General features: G+C 41.1%; 3 protein-coding genes across 3 annotated transcripts; 1 reads left to right on the top strand and 2 right to left on the bottom strand.

Moving 5' to 3' along the window:
- Positions 1 to 30: 30 nt before the first annotated feature.
- On the top strand, positions 31 to 2,189 carry lin37 (lin-37 DREAM MuvB core complex component). Its single transcript, XM_058085581.2, has 9 exons — positions 31 to 410; positions 574 to 649; positions 718 to 768; positions 854 to 883; positions 978 to 1,063; positions 1,153 to 1,316; positions 1,435 to 1,566; positions 1,651 to 1,727; positions 1,897 to 2,189. The coding sequence occupies exons 1-9, from the start codon at positions 377 to 379 to the stop codon at positions 1,982 to 1,984; spliced, it is 738 nt and encodes a 245-aa protein (XP_057941564.2). The 5' UTR covers positions 31 to 376; the 3' UTR covers positions 1,985 to 2,189.
- Positions 2,190 to 4,624: 2,435 nt separating this feature from the next.
- LOC131136959 (chymotrypsin-like protease CTRL-1) lies at positions 4,625 to 8,808 on the bottom strand. The gene is made up of 7 exons (XM_058084339.2): positions 8,704 to 8,808; positions 8,466 to 8,569; positions 8,290 to 8,369; positions 7,253 to 7,334; positions 6,020 to 6,200; positions 5,804 to 5,934; positions 4,625 to 4,815 (listed from the first exon to the last, which is right to left on the bottom strand). Exons 1-7 carry the CDS (start codon positions 8,747 to 8,749, stop codon positions 4,654 to 4,656), a joined length of 786 nt encoding a protein of 261 aa, XP_057940322.1. The 5' UTR covers positions 8,750 to 8,808; the 3' UTR covers positions 4,625 to 4,653.
- Positions 8,809 to 11,100: 2,292 nt separating this feature from the next.
- Positions 11,101 to 19,072, bottom strand: hsc70 (heat shock cognate 70). Its single transcript, XM_058084263.2, has 9 exons — positions 18,942 to 19,072; positions 16,509 to 16,714; positions 16,236 to 16,441; positions 15,999 to 16,151; positions 14,250 to 14,805; positions 13,972 to 14,174; positions 12,988 to 13,186; positions 11,619 to 11,851; positions 11,101 to 11,536 (listed from the first exon to the last, which is right to left on the bottom strand). The coding sequence occupies exons 2-9, from the start codon at positions 16,711 to 16,713 to the stop codon at positions 11,342 to 11,344; spliced, it is 1,950 nt and encodes a 649-aa protein (XP_057940246.1). The 5' UTR covers position 16,714; positions 18,942 to 19,072; the 3' UTR covers positions 11,101 to 11,341.
- Between the last annotated feature and the right edge of the window lie 684 nt (positions 19,073 to 19,756).

The raw sequence follows: 19,756 nt of genomic DNA, 5'->3' as shown, positions 1-19,756 counted from the left end.
TAGAGACTGTCTTTTTCCCAAATGAACCAATCGGCAAACAGGAGCGGGGCAGCGCGCGGAAGAGGAAAGTCTCTTCGAAGGCTAAGGCTAAAAATGCTTAGCGTTCTGTCTTAGTTTATGGACGTCGGTGTTTCAATTACCAAATAAAAATACAAACGTTTTTTTGCATTTGGATATAATGTATAATGTAATGTGGTGGCTTCGGTAGCATTGGGTAACGTCGGGATACTATTGTGTCGCGAACCATCGTCGAAGATTGAAGCTAATGTTGTGACTTGCTAGCTGTTTGAAAGAGACCACTAGCTAAACAGCAGCTGATCCGGACGTTGGATTGTCTATTTATTTATTTTTTAATTTAACTTCCATTAAGCTTATAATGCATCACGTCAAAATCAAGACCGAGCGGCAAGGTAAGATACAGCATAGCATTACACTTTATTACCTCTATCTGTGTTACTTCAGTTCATGTACTGTGGTATGAATATACTGTACATACCGGAAGACGATTATACACGTCATGGTACTCCCTTATATAAATATAAATGCTGTATCTGAAGCCTGTTTTCCTTGTAGATATGGACGGAACAGCTGCTCGTAGCCGACTGGATGCCATTTTAAAAGGTCTGGTAGAGAAGGCTGAAAACAAAAGGTTAGTACTGTAATGTAAACCATGCAAAGTGCTTCCCATGCTAACTAACTAAAGTACATTTTGACTAGGGATCAAAATGAGGGTGATGCTGGAAAAATGTCATTGGACTCAATAAACAAGTAAGTGCAAAATGCAAGATGAATATTGGTATAAAAATAATGAATATTACGATCATATATTAGTGTATTCATTCTCTTCTTTTAGGGAATTGTCCCCATCTTCTGCTGGGAAAAGGTAAAATAGTCTGCATACTCTTTACACAGTATATCCATTGTGTACCTTTTTCTGTTGCAAATTTAAGTCTCTGCCATTATTTCAATATTGGCAGACCATCAGCACGATTCTCACAACATCGACGGAAGAAGCGAAAAGAGATTGAAGAAACCATATCAGAGAGCAATACACACAGACAAAGTAACTGCTATTTTTTCTTGCCTTCTTTTAAGATGCAAAAAAAATGTACCGTGATACCATATTTTTTTTCCCCACTTTCTCTTCGCCAGATGCTTACATTATCAAGCTGTTTGATCGTAGTGTGGACTTAGCTCAGTTCAATGCCAGCACACCTCTTTATCCTATTTGTCGTGCCTGGATGAGAAATAATCCCTCAGTTCGAGAGCACAATGAAGGAGCCGCAAGATCTCCACAAGTCAATCTAGAGGAAGAGGTGAGGAGTTAGTTCCATTTTGGTTGGTTTCCCATGGGAGGAATTCTTATTAAATCTGAATAAAACACAGACGAGTAGACCTCAGTTGCCACTTTATGACTAAATTGTGTATTTGCAGGCCCCAGACATGATCAATGGCAAAGAACAAAACGTGTACAGACTCCCGCCTCCGACAGCGTGTCCCGTCAGCTTCTCTGGTGAACCTGTCAATCTCAGGATACCACCTACAGAAAAGCCCTCAGTCACCAAGGTTCTTTTTAGCATATGTTAGCACGTTAAATTTCATGCACTGCACACAAGCTAGTCGGCGTTAACATGTTCTCAATTTTTGCAGTTAGCAGATTCAATGCCGCCTGCATCCGGATCCATCATATGTGACCACATGGAGCGTTGGAAAAAGATCAGGCAAAAGTATGTGACTCTCAAAAGGTCATGTGAATGCTCCGTTTGTTAATCCAGTGCCAACTCGAGTCTGATTCTGTTCTGAAGCTGCTAAACCTGATAATAAAGACTTGTTTTCTTTACATAATTGTGTCAAAAATAAACATTACACTTTTTTTTTTGGTTTGTTTTTATATAGATGGAAAGAATGCTCCAACAAGAATCAGTTGCGTTACAGCGAAAGCATCAAGATCCTGAAGGAGATGAAGGAGCTCTACGATCACTAGTTTACAATCAAGTACTCACATGAGGATGGACGCTATGCAGTGATTGGTGCATCCGTCTGAAATTCAACTTCCATCCACAATAGAACCTTAAGCCTTAAATACACCATACGTTCTATGCAGTGCAGCAGTTTACTCAATGGGAGTATTTGGTATGGAACAGTTTGATCGCAGTGTTTGAATTTGGATGAATAAAATTGGGAATTGTTGGGAATTTTCTGGACTCTGAGACTTGTTTCTACTACATCATAACACTACATGTAGTCAGTGTTTTAGAATAATAACTTACTGTTATGTGTATCAAATGTTTGTCAAACTTCCATATGGATTCCAATCAAAATGTCCCCTGAATTTAAGCTACATATTGTATTTCTATATTGAACAACAGGTACTCAAAATACATTACAATCTCACAAAGTACTTTGACAGCAAGATGGATAAGTTACAGTATCTTACAAAAGTGACATGTAAGATTTTAGTAGTAAAAATGGCTTCTTACTAGCACGGGATAGCCATAGTGTCTGAAACGCACACCAGACCACTTGAATTGAGACCTCGTCAAGTTAATTTGACCAGACAGTCTAGCACAGGGGTGGGCAAACTACGGCCCGGGGGCCACATGCGGCCCACTAAGCGATTGAATCCGGCCCGCCTGTTGCTTTTTAAGTATTTCAAATTTTAACATACAATCTGGCAACATAACTTGCAAGTCGGACGTCTTATTTAGTAAAAAAAACCCAAAAAAATTACAAATTAAGTGAAAATAAATAACAAGAAAAAATATATATATTAACAATATATATATATAAATAAATGTATGATATATTAAATGACTGATGTTTAAAGTGCTCCTGAAAAAGTTTTACAGATAAAATCAGACCAAAAAAATCTAGAAAAATTATAAGTATAAAATAGTGTGTATGTTAAATATATGTTATGGCCCCCCCGGACAATTTTGTTAACTCAATGCGGCCCACCAGTCAAAATATTTGCCCACCCCTGGTCTAGCAGTACTTCCCCCAGCACACACAACAAGCCTCCTCCCCAACAATTCACCCAGCCCCTTTTACCAGTGAAAGCCCAACCATAATTCCCCAATGAGAGGGTGATGCAATTTATCTAAAAGGTGCCATATTTACACTTTCAACACCCTTCCTTTAGATTACAAAAGCTTTTCAATATTACCACACTTAAGTTCCAATTTCTGTATACATTTTAACCATTATATTACATTTAACTACCTTTACACAGAAACTACCTAGTTAATCCCCCCCTTCTCCAGGTGACACTTGGGAGAGTCCAATCAAGGTGATTATATGCCTCTGGCCTGCACTCACATGGGCCCGCCTCCATGCTTGGGCCCCGACCAATCACCTCAAAGATATTTGAGATATTCATTCATTCATTTTCTACTGCTTATCCTCACAAGGGTCGCAGGGGTGCTGGAGCCTATCCCAGCTGTCTTCTGGGTTTGCTGGAGCCTATCCCAGCTGTCTTCTGGGTTTGCTGGAGCCTATCCCATCTGTCTTCTGGGTTTGCTGGAGCCTATCACAGCTGTCTTCTGGGTTTGCTGGAGCCTACCCCAGCTGTCTTCAGGGTTTGCTGGAGCCTATCCCAGCTGTCTTCAGGCGAGAGGTGAGGTACACCCTGGACTGGTGGCCAGCCAATCACAGGGCACATATAGACAAACAACCATTCACACTCACATTCATACCTATGGACAATTTGGAGTCGCTAATTAACCTAGCATGTTTTTGGAATGTGGGAGGAAACCGGAGAACCCGGAGAAAGATTTGTTGACGTTTCACCTGATAATAAACTTAGATTTACTTTTTATAAACGGGATCTGTTATACTAATTTTCGGCCCTTTGTATTGAGTTGTTGACTCTATAGAGCAGCTACACAAAATAACCAGCACAGAAAACTTTCTAGATCTTTCAGAATCTGCACCTATTCCAGCTGTTTCCTTGGATTTCCTGATCCAGGAAACCACAACCAGTTGTTTGCCCTGAATGAAACATTTTTGTTGCTAAAAAAGTACACAGAGCGAATCAGAGCCGGGGGGGGGGGGGGGGGGGGGGAGGCAGCTTTACAGCCCACATAAAGAAACCTAGCATGTTTTTGGAATGTGGGAGGAAACCGGAGTACCCGGAGAAAACCCACGCATGCACGGGGAGAACATGCAAACTCCATACAGAGATGGCCGAGGGTGGGATTGAACTCGGGTCTCCGAGCTGTGAGGTCTGCGCGCTAACCACTAGTCCACTGTGCAGCCTTGAAGTAGTATATTGTGAAATATTAACATTAGGGATGTTCGATGATCATTGGTACCAATAATAATTATCGACCCGATATCATATAATGCGATATCAGTCGATATCTGTATTGGATTTTTCCAGATCATGAAAACCAATATTTAAAAATTCTGTATACAACACGTATGTGGAAATATGTTATGTTACATATATCGGTATCTGTTGATATCGGTATAGCAAATCAACAATTTGACAATATCGGCATATCAGACATAATAATAATAATAATAATAATATGCGTCATCATTTTAGGGTGTTTCCCATTGATTCGGCCAAACTGAAGTAAGGCTTGAACAGAAGAACAAACAGAAACACAAGACACAAGTGTGAAACTTCCAATTGTAATATGATGCATTTTAATTGGAGGCGATGGTCCTGTCGATCCAGCTACGCAGGTAGGACACGCGAGCATACACAGCAGGAGCGCGTACGTTGCAGTTGGAGGTGCCCCAGGACACAATACCCACAAGGGACCAAACGCCACCGTTCTGGCACACCAGGGGGCCACCAGAGTCACCCTAAAAAGGTTTGCATCGGACATGAAATACTTTAGACATTTTAATCAATATTTTGATATGACATTACTTGACGAAATAATTATTTAAAAGCATTCTTTGATTTTTCATTTTTTTTAATATTTTTTTTAATTAATAAAAAAAATTGATTAATTAATTAATTAATTATTCATTCATTCATTTTCTACCGCTTTTCCTCACAAGGGTTGCGGGGGGTGCTGGAGCCTATCCCAGCTGTCTTTGGGCGAGAGACGGGGTACACCCTGGACTGGTGGCCAGCCAATCACAGGGCACATATAGACAAACAACCATTCACACTCACATCCATACCTATGGAGCTTTACACAGTGGTCGGTGAGATACATACGTATTTTGATATCGTATCTGTACAGATTTGAGGATGAATTAGAATATTCATTAGAATATTCATTAGAATATTCATTAGGATATTCATTAGGATATACATTAGAATATTCATTAGAATATTCATTAGGATATTCATTAGAATATTCATTCATTCCTTTTCTACCGCTTATTCCTCATTCTTTTTCTACGGTTGCAGGGGTGCTGGAGCCTATCCCAGCTGTCTTCAGGGTTTGCTGGAGCCTATCCCAGCTGTCTTCAGGCGAGAGGCAGGGTACACCCTGGACTGGTGGCCAGCCAATCACAGGGCACATATAGACAAACAACCATTCACACTCACATTCATACCTATGGACAATTTGGAGTCGCTAATTAACCTAGCATGTTTTTGGAATGTGGGAGGAAACCGGAGTACCCGGAGAAAACCCACGCATGCACGGGGAGAACATGCAAACTCCACTCAGAGAGATGGCCGAGGGTGGAATTGAACCCTGGTCTCCTGGCTGTGAGGTCTGCGTGCTAACCACTCAACCACTGTGCCGCCCAATTAATTAATTAATTACAATTAAATAAATATTTTGAATATATTTCTCTCGTGTTCATCGAGAGCCATTTCGTTTTCGGTTACCTGACAGGAGGAGACTCCAGAAGCACCAGCGCAGATCATAGCATCACTGATTCTGTAGTTACCCCAGTACTGCTTACACTGAGCTGGGCTGAGCAAAGGCAAGTACGTCTGCTGGAGGTAACGAGGGCTCGCTGGGAACAAGAAGCAAAAAAGGAATTAATTTGTGTTGTATTTTGTATTTTATAATATGTATGCATGTTTTTTTTTGTGACTCACAAGTTTGGCCTGTCCTGCCCCATCCAGAGGTGGCACACCTGGTTCCAGAGGGGATGTTGGTACTGGAGCTGGCCAAGCACACAGGCGACACGGTTCTGGTGATTTGCACTGGGGAGGACAGCTTCAGAAGGGTGATGTCATTGTTGAAGTTCTGGGAGTTGTAGTAGGGATGGGAGATTGCCTGGATGGGAAAAGCGACAAATAAAGCAACCATGTTGTGCTATGGATTCAGTTTTGTTCATAAATCAGTGAAATTGTGGACAAATTTACAAAAATAGTTGCTCATTGCAAGACCTTAGTGAAAGACCTTATTATGTGAAAATATGGGCTAATAACTATAAAAGCAACCTTCACTCGCTAAATGTACTGCAAAAAAGGCCAGTAAGGATAATTCATAATGCCGCCTACAGAGAACATACTAACTCCTTATTTCTAAAATCACAAATACTTCAACTTGCTGATATAGTTCATCTTCAAACAGCTAAAATAATGCATAAGGCTAAAAATAACCAATTAGCTAAAAATGTCATCCAATACTTCTCTACAAGAGAGGAGAAATATGATCTCAGGGAAGAAGTACATTTGAAACACTTCTATGCTAGTACTACGTTAAAAAGCCATAGCATTTCAGTATGTGGAATCAAACTATGGAATGGATTGAGTAAGACCCTCAAACAATGCACAACGATGAGCCAATTCAAGAAACAATACAAGCAGTTGATGTTTGCTAAATACAAGGATGAAGAGTCTTGAACCAGTCATGATGTGCTATACATATCACTATATTGACACTTACTATGGTACACATTATGTCATTGGATGGTCATATCACTTTGTACTTCAATATGTGACAAAAATAAAAAAAAAGAAAAAATAAAATTTTTTTTTTATTTTAAATTTTTTTTTAATATTTTTTTAATTAAAAAAATATATTTTTTTATTAAAAATATATATTTTTTATTTAAAAAAACCCTTAAATTATATTAGGAAAGCAGGAAGTGAACAAATGTAACATTTACTGATTGTAAAAGTACCAGATGGAGGGGTAGGATTTAATAAGCTTTGCTTCTTCCTACTCCTTTCGGACATGTGGAACTGTGAACTGATTATGTGATGCATTCAATTGCAATCTGATGCATGTTCAAATGAAATACAACCATTACCGTTACCAAAGTTTAAGCCAGTGGTCATCACAGTGGACACCAAAATAATTCATCGTGTGTAAGAACCTACCCTGGAGATAGTCTTGACTTGGATTTGCTCTGAGTTGGATTGACGGTCGTGCTCACCCAGGATGACACGGTGGCTTCTGGGACTGGAGAAAATACAGAATACATTGATACGCACATAATCAGCAGTACTGTATTGTCCAGCAACTAAGTAATAACTATTTATTGGCCTATAGGGCAGTTATGATTGTGCCCTTTGAAATCTACCCGGCAACAAGTTGCTGTTCACATTATGACAAGTCCGGCAAAAGAACTTAAGAAGTTGTGTTGACATAGTTGATTTTGGTCCAATTGTAAAGTTTTCTAACCACAATTTTTTGTGTTGTATGTTTGAGTTTTGGGATGCCTGGTGGTTGAGTGACCGGAGTTCGATTCCACCCTGAGGTATCTCTGTGTGGAGTTTGCATGTTCTCCCTGTGCATGCGTGGGTTTTCTCCAGGTACTCCGGTTTCCTCCCACATTCCAAAAACATGCTAGGTTAATTGGCGACTCCAAATTGTCCATAGATATGAATGTGAGTGTGAATGGTTGTTTGTCTATATGTGCCCTGTGATTGGCTGGCCACCAGTCCAGGGTGTACCCCGCCTCTTGACGGAAGACAGCTGGGATAGGCTCCAGCACCCAATGTGACCCTCGTTAGGATAAGCGGTAGAAAATGAATGAATGAATGTTTGAGTCTTGGGCTGCTTGGCGATTGAGTGGTTAGCACACAGGCCACACAGCTAGGAGACCTGAGTTCGATTCCACCCTGGGGTATCTCTGTGTGGAATTTGCATGTTTTCCCTGTGCATGCGTGGGTTTTCTCCGGGTATTCCGGCTTCCTGCCACATTCCAAAAATATGCTAGGTTAATTAGCGACTCCAAATTGTCCATAGGTATGAATGTGAGTGTGAATGGTTGTTTGTCTATATGTGTCCTGTGATTGGCTGGCCACCAGTCCGGGGTGTACCCCGCCTCTCGCCGGAAGACAGTTGGGATAGGCTCCAGCACCCCATGCGACCCTCGTGAGGTGTATGATCGACCCAATGGAGTTTTACTTACGACACACGGCAGTGAGCGGCAGTAACAACCCAGTTCTGGTTAATGAGGGATCCGCCGCAGAAGTGGAATCCCCTACCATCCTAAGAAAGAGAGAATATCTATATTTAACATTTTGTAGCACATCTTGGAGTGGTGAAAAATGCTTGTGCGCTGGAGGAGGAGGTTCTTGAGGATACCTGAAGTGAGACCTGCCAAGGCCAGGAGCCGGGCACAGCCGTTTCTCCGTTTACAATCTTGTTGAATCCGCTGACTTTGGGAGGGATTGAAGGCCTTCCACATCCTGACACCCAATGACACCGTTATATGAGTACAAACATATCTCAAATCTAGCATCAGAGTCTGTGTATGTGCTGGGAAATTCAACCCGAAGCGTCCGACAGATGAGTGACCGCAGAAGGAGTGCATGTGACTCACCCAGTGCAGAGGCAACAAGTGCAAAACAACTGATGAGCAACAACATGGCTATGTCTGGGCTGTGATTCACGTCCCTAAGCCTCAGCTGCGTGGGACGTTGGCTTTTATAAGAGCCTGTTGCACACTGACCATGAGATCCATGTGTTCAGGTGTGATAGGTCTGGGAACGGAACACCTGCAGATAAGTCTCAGTCATGGACAGGAGCATACAAGAACTGTAGCAAAAATTCTACCCTTGACACTGTCAAGAGTGAATTCTATTATTCTATTATTCTAAATATAAATAATACATAATGTAGTGTATGTATATTTGTGCGAAAAGATTCATTGCGGAGCCAATGCTGGAGTCTATCCCAGCTGTCTTCAGGCGAGAGGCGGGGTACACCCTGGACTGGTGGCCAGCCAATCACAGGGCACATACAGACAAACAACCATTCACACTCACATTCATACCTATGGACAATTTGGAGTCGCTAATTAACCTAGCATGTTTTTGGAATGTGGGAGGAAACCGGAGTACCTGGAAAAAAACCCACGCGTGCACGGGGAGAACATGCAAACTCTACACAGAGATACCCCAGGATGGAATTGAACTCGGGTCTTCTAGCTGTGTGGCCTGTGTGCTAACCACTCGAACGCCACACAGCCCAAAACTAATTAATTAATTAATTCATTCATTTTCTACCCCTTATCCTCACAAGGGTTACTGGAGCCTATCCCAGCTGTCTTCAGGCAAGAGGCGGGGTACACCCTGGACTGGTGGCCAGCCAATCACAGGGCACATATAGACAAACAACCATTCACACTCACATTCATACCTATGGACAATTTGGAGTCGCTAATTAACCTAGCATGTTTTTGGAATGTGGGAGGAAACCGGAGTACCCGGAAAAAACCCATGCGTGCACGGGGAGAACATGCAAACGCTACACATATATGGCCGAGGGTGGAATTGAACCCCGGTCTCCTAGAATTCCGAAATAGATTATTTATACTCATAAAGTAAAACATTTTCAACTTTGTGGATATGTATATGTCGTATATATATGAGTTGTGGACTCCTATAGAGCAGCTACACACAATAACCAGCATAAAAAGCTTTCAAATTCTTCCAGAATCTGCACCTATTCAGCTGTATTTCTTTGGATTTTGTGCTTCCTGCGAAAACGGTCTGTTTTAATTTATTCCACCCATGGCCGGCCTCCAGGCCCCCCCACTCTGCTAGGGTTGGTCACACTCCAGATTGCTGAAAAGGACTACCGGTTTGTGCCGTTAGCTGCAAACAAAACTTTATAGGAGTTGATAATAAACGGCGATTTTTCTTTTTAAAATATCGGCTTTTAACATACAACCATATGTGTTGGATCCGGAATCCAATCCGAAAGTAGAGACTGGACAGTCCCAAGTTTCTCAAGTTAAGACGTTACTTCAAGATGTCTCTCAATGGTAAGGAGCTTTAGCAATTTAGCATTTGGCTTTCTATGGCATCGGTATTGTTTCATGTGCTTTGCGGGACTACAAGTGTTTAACAAACTGGGGTAGAGCCACTAATTGTGGCTTTAAAAATGGCTATTAGCAACTCCGCTCGCTTTATGCACATTCTATAATGCTACACAGACAACCGCTTTTGCTCCATGACTTAAAATAAAAAATAAACACAGCTAGGACATTGATAAACTTTTGCTTACTGCTTGCTTTTCTGACTCTTCCACTTGACCAAGTAAAAAAGTCGGCTAGTCCAGCTGCATACTAGCCTATGTTCACAAAAAAGTCCAGTGTAAAATGAAAATTAATTTAAAAAAAATTAATTAATTAAAACCACTTGTGCCTGATGGTGCCGTCTTTCGGAATTGTACACAAATATGGCTTTACCTTACGAGCTATTGCTAGCAATCTAAACACAGAAGCAGAGCTTTGGCTCGGGCAGAGCTCTTATCTGGCTTACAGCCACACCCATATAAGGAAGTCCGCTCCTCTGTGACATCACAAAGGGAGAGTTTTACCACGCCTTCTGAAACTGAGCGTTTTGAGTCATCCCAAAATTCATTATCCGAAACTTTGGCATCGTTTAATATGAGAATGTAAACACAGTAGCAGAGCTTTGACTCAGGCAGAGATTATATGCCTTACAGCCACACCCATATAAGGAAGTCCGCTCCTCTGTGACATCACAAAGGGTCAGTTTTACCACGCCTTCTGAAACTGAGCGTTTTGAGCCACCCCAAACTTCATTATCTGAAACTTTGGCATCATTTAACATGAGAATACAACATTCTAACTATATTTATAGGTCAGAATAGTCGAAAAAAAGCATAATAGGTCCCATTTAAAGATTATTAAATTAAAATGTATTTACACTATTGAAATTAAAAAAAGACAGTAAACACAGAAAACACCAGTAGTGTAAGTCAGATTGTTATGATTGATTTTTTTACTGACATTTATTCCGGGAAGTATGACTTTTATAACATCACTGGATCATTAAGACAACAATTTGATTTGGGTTTATACTTAATTTGAAGTAATGGTTTAAACTAATGTGTCCTCAAAGAAAAACATGCATGGAGATACACGTTTTTCATTGGACAGCATTTTCACCATCTGCTTTGATGAAAGACGCCTTAAGACAACATTGTCTTTAGTCGACCTCCTCGATAGTTGGACCAGAGGATGAGCCTCCTCCAGCCCCACCAGGGAAACCGCCAGGCATCCCCCCTGGCATCCCGCCTGCCATTCCTTCCGGCATACCCCCTTGGTAAAGCTTGGACATGATCGGGTTGGACACCTTCTCTAGTTCTTTCTGCTGGTGATCGTACTCTTCTTTCTCTGCCGTCTAAATAGCAGAAGAAGCAAAAAAAAAAAAAAAAGTGGATTGCTTTCTAGTCAAAGGTAAATAAAAGTTTGTTCCAATTTACCTGGTTCCGATCCAACCATGAAATGACCTCATTGCACTTGTCAATGATGGTCTTTTTATCCTCAGGGCTGATCTTATCTTGGAGCTTCTCATCCTCGACAGTGCTCTTTAAGTTGAAGGCTAGAGACTCCAGGGAGTTCTTCGCCGTGACCTTTTCCCTCTGGATGTCATCTTCAGCCTTGAACTGCTCAGCTTCATGCACCATGCGTTCAATGTCCTCTTTGCTCAGTCGTCCTGTGGTGGGAATAAAGTTGTTTAGTTGGTATTTGGTAATGATAATGGTTTTATTTCATTTGAACATGCATCAGATTGCAATTGAATGCATCACATAATCAGTTCTCAGTTCCACATGTCCAAAAGGAGTAGGAAGAAGCAAAGCTTATTAAATCCTACCTCTCGATCTGGTACTTTTACAATCAGTAATTGTTACATTTGTTCACTTCCTGCTTTCCTACTATAGTTTAATTTTTTTTTGTTTGTTTGTTTTTTTAAATCACGTGCCAAGATGATATGACCATACAATGACATAATGGGTACCATAGCAACTGTCAATACTGTAAATCCTACCCCTCCATCTGGTACTTTTACAATCAGTAACTGTTGCATTTGTTTACTTCCTGCTTTCCTAATATAGTTTACTTTTTTTATTTAAAAAAACAACATTTTTTTTTTTTTATTTTTGTCACGTACCCAAGTACAAAGTGATATGACTATACAATGACATAATGTGTACCATATAGTGATATGTCAATATAGTCAATATAGTGATATGTATAGCACATCATGACTGGTTCAAGACTCTTCATCCTTGTATTTAGCAAACATCAACTGCTTGTATTGTTTCTGGAATTGGCTCATCGTTGTGCATTGTTTGAGGGTCTTACTCAATCCATTCCATAGTTTGATTCCACATACTGAAATGCTATGGCTTTTTAACGTAGTCCTAGCATAGAAGTGTTTCAAATGTACTTCTTCCCTGAGATCATATTTCTCCTCTCTTGTAGAGAAGTATTGGATGACATTTTTAGCTAATTGGTTATTTTTAGCCTTATGCATTATTTTAGCTGTTTGAAGATGAACTATATCAGCAAGTATTTGTGATTTTAGAAATAAGGAGTTAGTATGTTCTCTGTAGGCGGCATTATGAATTATCCTTACTGGCCTTTTTTGCAGTACATTTAGCGAGTGAAGATTGCTTTTATAGTTATTAGCCCATATTTCCACACAATAAGTAAGATATGGTAGAACCAGAGAGCAATAAAGAGTGTGGAGTGATTTCTGATTGAGAACAAATTTTACCAAGACAGTTAACAAGAGGACAGCATCTCTTTTTGAGAAGATTACGACACACATGAGAAGATTCACTGCACCTTTGTCGTTGGTAATGGTGATCTTGTTCTCTTTTCCGGTGCTTTTGTCCACAGCAGACACATTGAGAATGCCGTTCGCGTCAATGTCAAACGTCACCTCGATTTGTGGGACCCCTCTGGGAGCAGGCGGGATACCGGTTAACTCAAACTTGCCCAGGATATTATTATCCTTCGTCATGGCTCGTTCGCCTTCATAAACCTGAAATAAATTGCGATACACATTACCTTAAAAGGACATGATCTTAAATATCGTATTTTCTGGACTATAAGTCGCTAAGGAGTATAAGTTGCACAAGGCCAAAAATGCATAATTAGGTAGGAAAAAACATATATAAGTCGCACTGGAGTATAAGTCGCATTTTTTGTGGGTAATTTATTTTACAAACTACTTAACCAAAACATTACGTCCTCTTGGAAGGCAAGTTCTAACAATAAAAAAATAGAGAACAGGATGAATAGGTGTAAGATATGCTAACGCAATGCTTATTCAGCTACACAAAAAATAAACATGAACAGAAAAGGTGTCCAGTGTTTATGTAACATAAACACTTTTTTCATTTATAAGTCGCTCTGGAGTATAAGTCGCAGGAACAGCCAACCTATGAAAAAAGTGGGACTTATAGTCCAGAAAATACAGTACTTACATTTTACGAAAAGCCCCTAAAAGGGAAAGTAATTTACCATATTTTCTGGAATATAAGTCGCTCCGGAGTATAAGTCGCACAAGGCCAAAAATACATAATTATGTCAGAAAAAAACATATATAAGTCGCACTGGAGTATAAGTCGCATTTTTTGTGGGTAATTTATTTTACAAACTACTTAACCAAAACAGAAAAAGTGTTCAGTGTTTATGTTACATAAACAGTTTTTTCATTTATAAGTCGCTCTGGAGTATAAGTCGCAGGAACAGCCAACCTATTAAAAAAAGTGCGACTTATAGTCCGGAAAATACAGTAGAAAAGGATTTGAACGCTGGCGTCACCTGAATGAGCACACCAGGCTGGTTGTCGGAATAGGTGGTAAAGGTCTGGGTTTGCTTTGTGGGAATGGTGGTGTTCCTTTTGATAAGGACAGTCATTACTCCTCCAGCGGTCTCAATTCCCAGGGACAGGGGTGTGACATCCAGCAGGAGCAGGTCCTGTACGTTCTCAGACTTATCACCAGCCAAGATGGCCGCCTGAACAGCTGAGAAAGAGAGTTTCAAGATTCAAAACACAGGAAAATTATGGCAGTTTTGCAAAAAATGTTAACGTTAATCACCTGCTCCGTAGGCCACAGCCTCGTCAGGGTTGATGCTCTTATTGAGCTCACGGCCATTAAAGAAGTCCTGCAGGAGCTTTTGAATCTTGGGGATACGGGTAGAACCACCCACCAGAACAATATCATGGATCTGGGCCTTGTCCATCTTTGCATCTCGGAGTGCCTTTTCCACAGGCTCCAAGGTTCCACGGAAAAGGTCTGCATTGAGTTCCTCAAAACGAGCTCTGGTGATGGAAGTGTAGAAGTCAGTTCCCTCATAGAGGGAATCAATCTCAATGCTGGCCTGGGTGCTGCTGGAGAGGGTGCGCTTGGCGCGTTCGCAGGCGGTACGGAGACGCCGCACGGCTCGTTTGTTGTTGTTGATGTCCTTTTTGAACTTGCGCTTGAACTCGTTAATGAAGTGATTGACCATCCTGTTGTCAAAGTCCTCACCACCCAAGTGGGTGTCACCAGCAGTGGACTTGACCTCGAAGATGCCATCCTCGATGGTCAGGATGGACACATCGAAAGTGCCTCCTCCCAGGTCAAAAATAAGGACGTTGCGCTCACTACCAACCTAAAATGAATACACATGGGAATTATTAGAACCTAGTTATAGTTACTAATTACTTCTCAAAAAAGTAACTGTGTTACTAAGTTACTCCATTACAAAAGTAACTAGTTACCAGTAAAAGTAACCCCCCCCCCCCACACACACACACAGCAAAGACGGGTACCATTACAGTGAATTGCATTTATTGCAGTCGACAGGTGTTTCTGTGGGTTTGAGTTGCTAACACAAGACCTGGACAAAGTTTTTTTCGGGGACATAATGTACATTTTACCTTTGATATCAACGAGGTTAAAGTAGTATCTGTACTTCCATTTGGCAAACGCTGTCTTCTCACTTGAGTCCTCCTGACTCGCCATCTCTCCCACTTTGGACATGCTCTAAACACCCGCCCACTTAAGTTCTCTGATTGGCTGAAAACGCAATTTTACTAAAACCTGAGCCAATCCTCATTGGTTATGTGCTTTAGACACCCGCCCACTTAAGTTCTCTGATTGGCTGAAAACGCAATTTTACTAAAACCCGAGCCAATCCTCATTGCTTATGTGCTCTAAACCCCGCCCATCCAAGTTGATTGGCTGAGGACGAAATCTTACTCACTAGCGTCTTCCTGACTCGCCATCTCTCGCACTTTGGACATGCTCTAAACACCCGCCCATGTAAGTTCTCTGATTGGCTGAAGACACAATTTTACTAAACCTTTACCAATTCTCATTGCTTTTGTGCTCTAAACACCCGCCCATGTAAGTTCTGTGATTGGCTGAAGACACAATTTTACTAAACCTTTACCAATTCTCATTGCTTTTGTGCTCTAAACACCCGCCCACTTAAGTTCTCTGATTGGCTGAAGACGCAATCTTACTAAACCTTAGCCAATTCTCATTGCGTATGTGCTCTAAACACCCGCCCACTTAAGTTCTCTGATTGGCTGAAGACGTAATTTTACTAAAACCTTAGCCAATCCTCTCACCCCCTCTCTTGTCACTCTGCAACACTCTCATACTTTCACTGCGCTGCAGTTTAGTTATGAAATTGGTTATATATTTTTAGGCGGCTTCAGTAACGTGCAGTGACGGGGTGTTGAAAATGGTAACGGCGTAATGCTGACAGTAAAAGTAATTAGTTAGATTACCCGTTACTGAAAAAAGTAAAACGCTGTTATTCCCATCACTGGTTATATTACAGTATGAGATGGTTACCTTTTTGTCCAAACCGTAAGCAATGGCAGCTGCGGTGGGTTCGTTGATGATACGCAGCACATTGAGCCCTGCGATGGCCCCAGCGTCTTTGGTGGCTTGACGTTGGGAGTCGTTGAAGTACGCAGGAACTGTGATGACGGCATTGGTCACAGACTAGAATATGGAAAGATTTCAGACATTGAATATATGGTGTGATTTGGGGAGATCAGGTTCCTTTTTATGCAGGCATATTTCTACCTTGCCAAGATAGGCTTCGGAGATCTCCTTCATCTTGGTGAGGACCATGGAGGAAATTTCCTCAGGGAAGAAGGTCTTGATCTCCCCCTTGTATTCAACCTCCATCTTGGGTTTAGACGAGTCATTGACAACCTTGAAGGGCCAATGCTTCATGTCGGCTTGCACCACGGTATCGTCAAACTTACGACCGATCAAACGCTTCGCATCTGTACACAGAGCATATTCAGTCATAGGAGAATGATTCGTTTGAATCGTTTGGTACTGGATATTTACCGAACACGGTATTAGTCGGGTTCATGGCCACTTGGTTCTTGGCTGCATCACCAATCAGTCTCTCGGTGTCTGTGAAGGCCACATAGCTGGGCGTGGTCCTGTTTCCTTGATCGTTGGCAATGATCTCCACTTTGCCATGCTGGAAGATGCCCACGCAGGAGTATGTGGTGCCAAGATCAATGCCGACAGCGGGTCCTTTAGACATCCTAAGTAAACCAAATAAGAATACACATAGTTGTTGTAGTACATAGTGCATGTAACCGTTCTAGTACATACTATCCAAGACAATAGATTTCATATTTAGTACAGAGCAGTGCTTCAATAAACGAACTTGTGTCATAACTCTTTGCAGTGATGATAATGATAATACATATTGTAATTCTACAATTATAGGTGTGATGATTCTTCTTCTTCTTTCTTTTTGGGCCCTTGCGGGGTCGTCACAGCAAATCAATCTCCTCCAACCATCCAACCATCTCAGTCTGGCCTTATCTCCAAGGCCTCTAACATGTAATGTGCCTCTGATGTACTCCGTCCTGATCCTATCCATCCCGGTCACTCCCAATGAGAACCTCAGATGATGATGCTGATATTCTCATTATTATTATTAGTTATCATGATTACTCTCTTATTATGGAAACAGGCCTGATGTACTCCTTCCTGATCCTATCCATCCTGGTCACTCCCAAAGAGAACCTCAGATGATGATGCTGATATTCTCATTATTATTTTCTCATTATTATCATTATTACTTATCATGATTGCTCTCTTATTATGGAAGCAGGCCTGATGTACTCCTTCCTGATCCTATCCATCCTGGTCACTCCCAATGAGAACCTCAGATGATGATGCTGATATGCTCATTATTATTTTCTCATTATTATCATTATTACTTATCATGATTACTCTCTTATTATGGAAACAAGCCTGATGTAGTCCTTCCTGATCCTATCCATCCTGGTCACTCCCAATGAGAACCTCAGATGATGATGCTGAGGTTCTCATTATTATTTTCTCATTATTATCATTATTACTTATCATGATTGCTCTCTTATTATGGAAGCAGGCCTGATGTAGTCCTTCCTGATCCTATCCATCCTGGTCACTCCCAATGAGAACCTCAGATGATGATGCTGAGGTTCTCATTATTATTTTCTCATTATTATCATTATTACTTATCATGATTGCTCTCTGATTATGGAAGCAAGCCTGATGTACTCCTTCCTGATCCTATCCATCCTGGTCACTCCCAATGAGAACCTCAGATGATGATGCTGAGGTTCTCATTATTATTTTCTCATTATTATCATTATTACTTATCATGATTGCTCTCTTATTATGGAAGCAGGCCTGATGTACTCCTTCCTGATCCTATCCATCCTGGTCACTCCCAATGAGAACCTCAGATGATGATGCTGAGGTTCTCATTATTATTTTCTCATTATTATCATTATTACTTATCATGATTGCTCTCTTATTATGGAAGCAAGCCTGATGTACTCCTTCCTGATCCTATCCATCCTGGTCACTCCCAATTAGAACCTCAGATGATAATGCTGAGGTTCTCATTATTATTTTCTCATTATTATCATTATTACTTATCATGATTACTCTGTTATTTCTTAAATTTGAAAAAAAATCAAAATAACTTCATTTTTATCTGTAATAATGATCTGTAGTGCATGAGAAAGCAGAACGGAAAATGCACTGTTTATTAGCAAATACAGTATACCGCGCTGCGCAGCAGCAACAGCACAAATGTTGTAATCTAAAATGACATCAGGAGGTTGCCTGCAGCCGCACTTGTTAATGCCAGTGTTTTTCGACCTAATTAGTTACTTGATTTTGCGATCCACCTGATGACAATAGAGACTGAAAATAAGCATCAACTGAAAACTGTAATAAAAAAATGCGACTTAAATGTATACAGTATGTGGAATAAGGTTATATAAGAGTAAAATGATCATACAGAAAATAGCGAATAAAGGCACAGCAGCTTCAGAAAACTAAAGAAAATCAAAATTTTCTGACTACTTATTGTTTAATGGCTAAATTGAACATTATTCCGAATTTAGGAACTTCATGCTACTGTCTTAGTTTGATTTTTGTCTTGCAACAGTAGTACCAACCCTAGATCAGTGATCGCTGTGTGTGTATTCCGACAGCTGGATCCAAATACCTTACAGTTACTATAAATAGCACCAGCATTGAAAGGAATGGTGTGTGTCAAAAAAAGCACTGAGCTTTTTCATGACGTTCGGGAAGAATTTCCAAACGATAAAATAAACCATGAAATACATGAATATATTTAATACAGCATATGACTACTGACCTAGACTGCTTTAGCCTTCACCAAAAAGCTCTCAAACTTGACAGTTAAGTTTGCAAAGCAGCATGCCAGACACCCTGCAGCACAGCGAGAAGCCTTGTTACCTTCTTCTGTTGTCAAGAATGTTTAATAGAGACTAAATTGTGTCTTTTTTCCTCCGACCAGCGACACCTGGCTTCCTCTCCAGAGATCCTTTCTCCGTCCTGGCAGACCCGACTACAGAGGATGAGTGCATGTGCTCAGCCGGTGTATATAGAGCGCTACGCAGGGGTGTCAGGTGACCCCGGAAAGTTCTAGATCCATGTTTCTCTACTCGCTGACTTTCCAAAATAAGGCTGTGCGAGTGACTTGCACAATATGAACAAAAGTATTGGGACAAGGTGGAACCTCCAAAGTAGAGCACAATACGTTTCATTAGTTGACTTCCGAGTTGCTGACTTTTCACTTTTCCATAGGAATATTCATTCATTCATTTTTTACTGCTTATCCTCACGAGGGTCGCGGGGGGTGCAGGAGTCTATCCCAGATGTCTTCGGGCAAGAGGCGGGGTACACCCTGGACTGGTGGCCAGCCAATCACAGGGCACATATAGACAAACAACCATTCACACTCACATTCATACCTATGGACAATTTGGAGTCGCTAATTAACCTAGCATGTTTTTGGAATGTGGGAGGAAACTGGAGTACCCGGAGAAAATCCACACATGCATCCACACAGAGATGCCAGAGGATGGAATTGAACTCGGGTCTACTAGCTGTGAGGCCTGTGTGCTAACCACTCGTCCACCATGCAGCCCAAATCATGTAATAGTTTAAGGCCAAAATGGCTTCATTCATTCATTTTCTACCGCTTTTTCCTCACGAGGGTCGCGGGGGTGCTGGAGCCTATCCCAGCTGTCTTCGGGCGAGAGGCGGGG

Source organism: Doryrhamphus excisus, linkage group LG17 (assembly GCF_037039965.1).
Source record: "Doryrhamphus excisus strain RoL-2023G ecotype Guam linkage group LG17, RoL_Dexc_Guam_v1.1, whole genome shotgun sequence".
Classification (NCBI taxonomy): Eukaryota; Metazoa; Chordata; class Actinopteri; order Syngnathiformes; family Syngnathidae; genus Doryrhamphus; species Doryrhamphus excisus.
The sequence above is the reverse complement of the archived record's forward strand: the minus strand, read 5'-3'. Positions and strand labels throughout refer to the sequence as shown.

Excerpts from the sequence above, each read along its gene's own strand:
- lin37 (XM_058085581.2), top strand. The coding sequence starts at position 377 with ATGCATCACGTCAAAATCAAGACCGAGCGGCAAG. Across the intron at positions 884-977 it reads CCATCTTCTGCTGGGAAAAG|ACCATCAGCACGATTCTCAC; the intron begins GTAAAATAGTCT and ends CAATATTGGCAG. Across the intron at positions 1,567-1,650 it reads AAAAGCCCTCAGTCACCAAG|TTAGCAGATTCAATGCCGCC; the intron begins GTTCTTTTTAGC and ends CAATTTTTGCAG.
- LOC131136959 (XM_058084339.2), bottom strand. The coding sequence starts at position 8,749 with ATGTTGTTGCTCATCAGTTGTTTTGCACTTGTTGCCTCTGCACTGG. Across the intron at positions 8,570-8,703 it reads ACTTGTTGCCTCTGCACTGG|GATGTGGAAGGCCTTCAATC; the intron begins GTGAGTCACATG and ends ATTGGGTGTCAG. Across the intron at positions 5,935-6,019 it reads GGGCAGGACAGGCCAAACTT|CGAGCCCTCGTTACCTCCAG; the intron begins GTGAGTCACAAA and ends TCTTGTTCCCAG.
- hsc70 (XM_058084263.2), bottom strand. The coding sequence starts at position 16,713 with ATGTCTAAAGGACCCGCTGTCGGCATTGATCTTGGCACCACATACTCC. Across the intron at positions 14,806-15,998 it reads CTTACGGTTTGGACAAAAAG|GTTGGTAGTGAGCGCAACGT; the intron begins GTAACCATCTCA and ends TATTCATTTTAG. Across the intron at positions 11,852-12,987 it reads CACCATTACCAACGACAAAG|GACGACTGAGCAAAGAGGAC; the intron begins GTGCAGTGAATC and ends TTCCCACCACAG.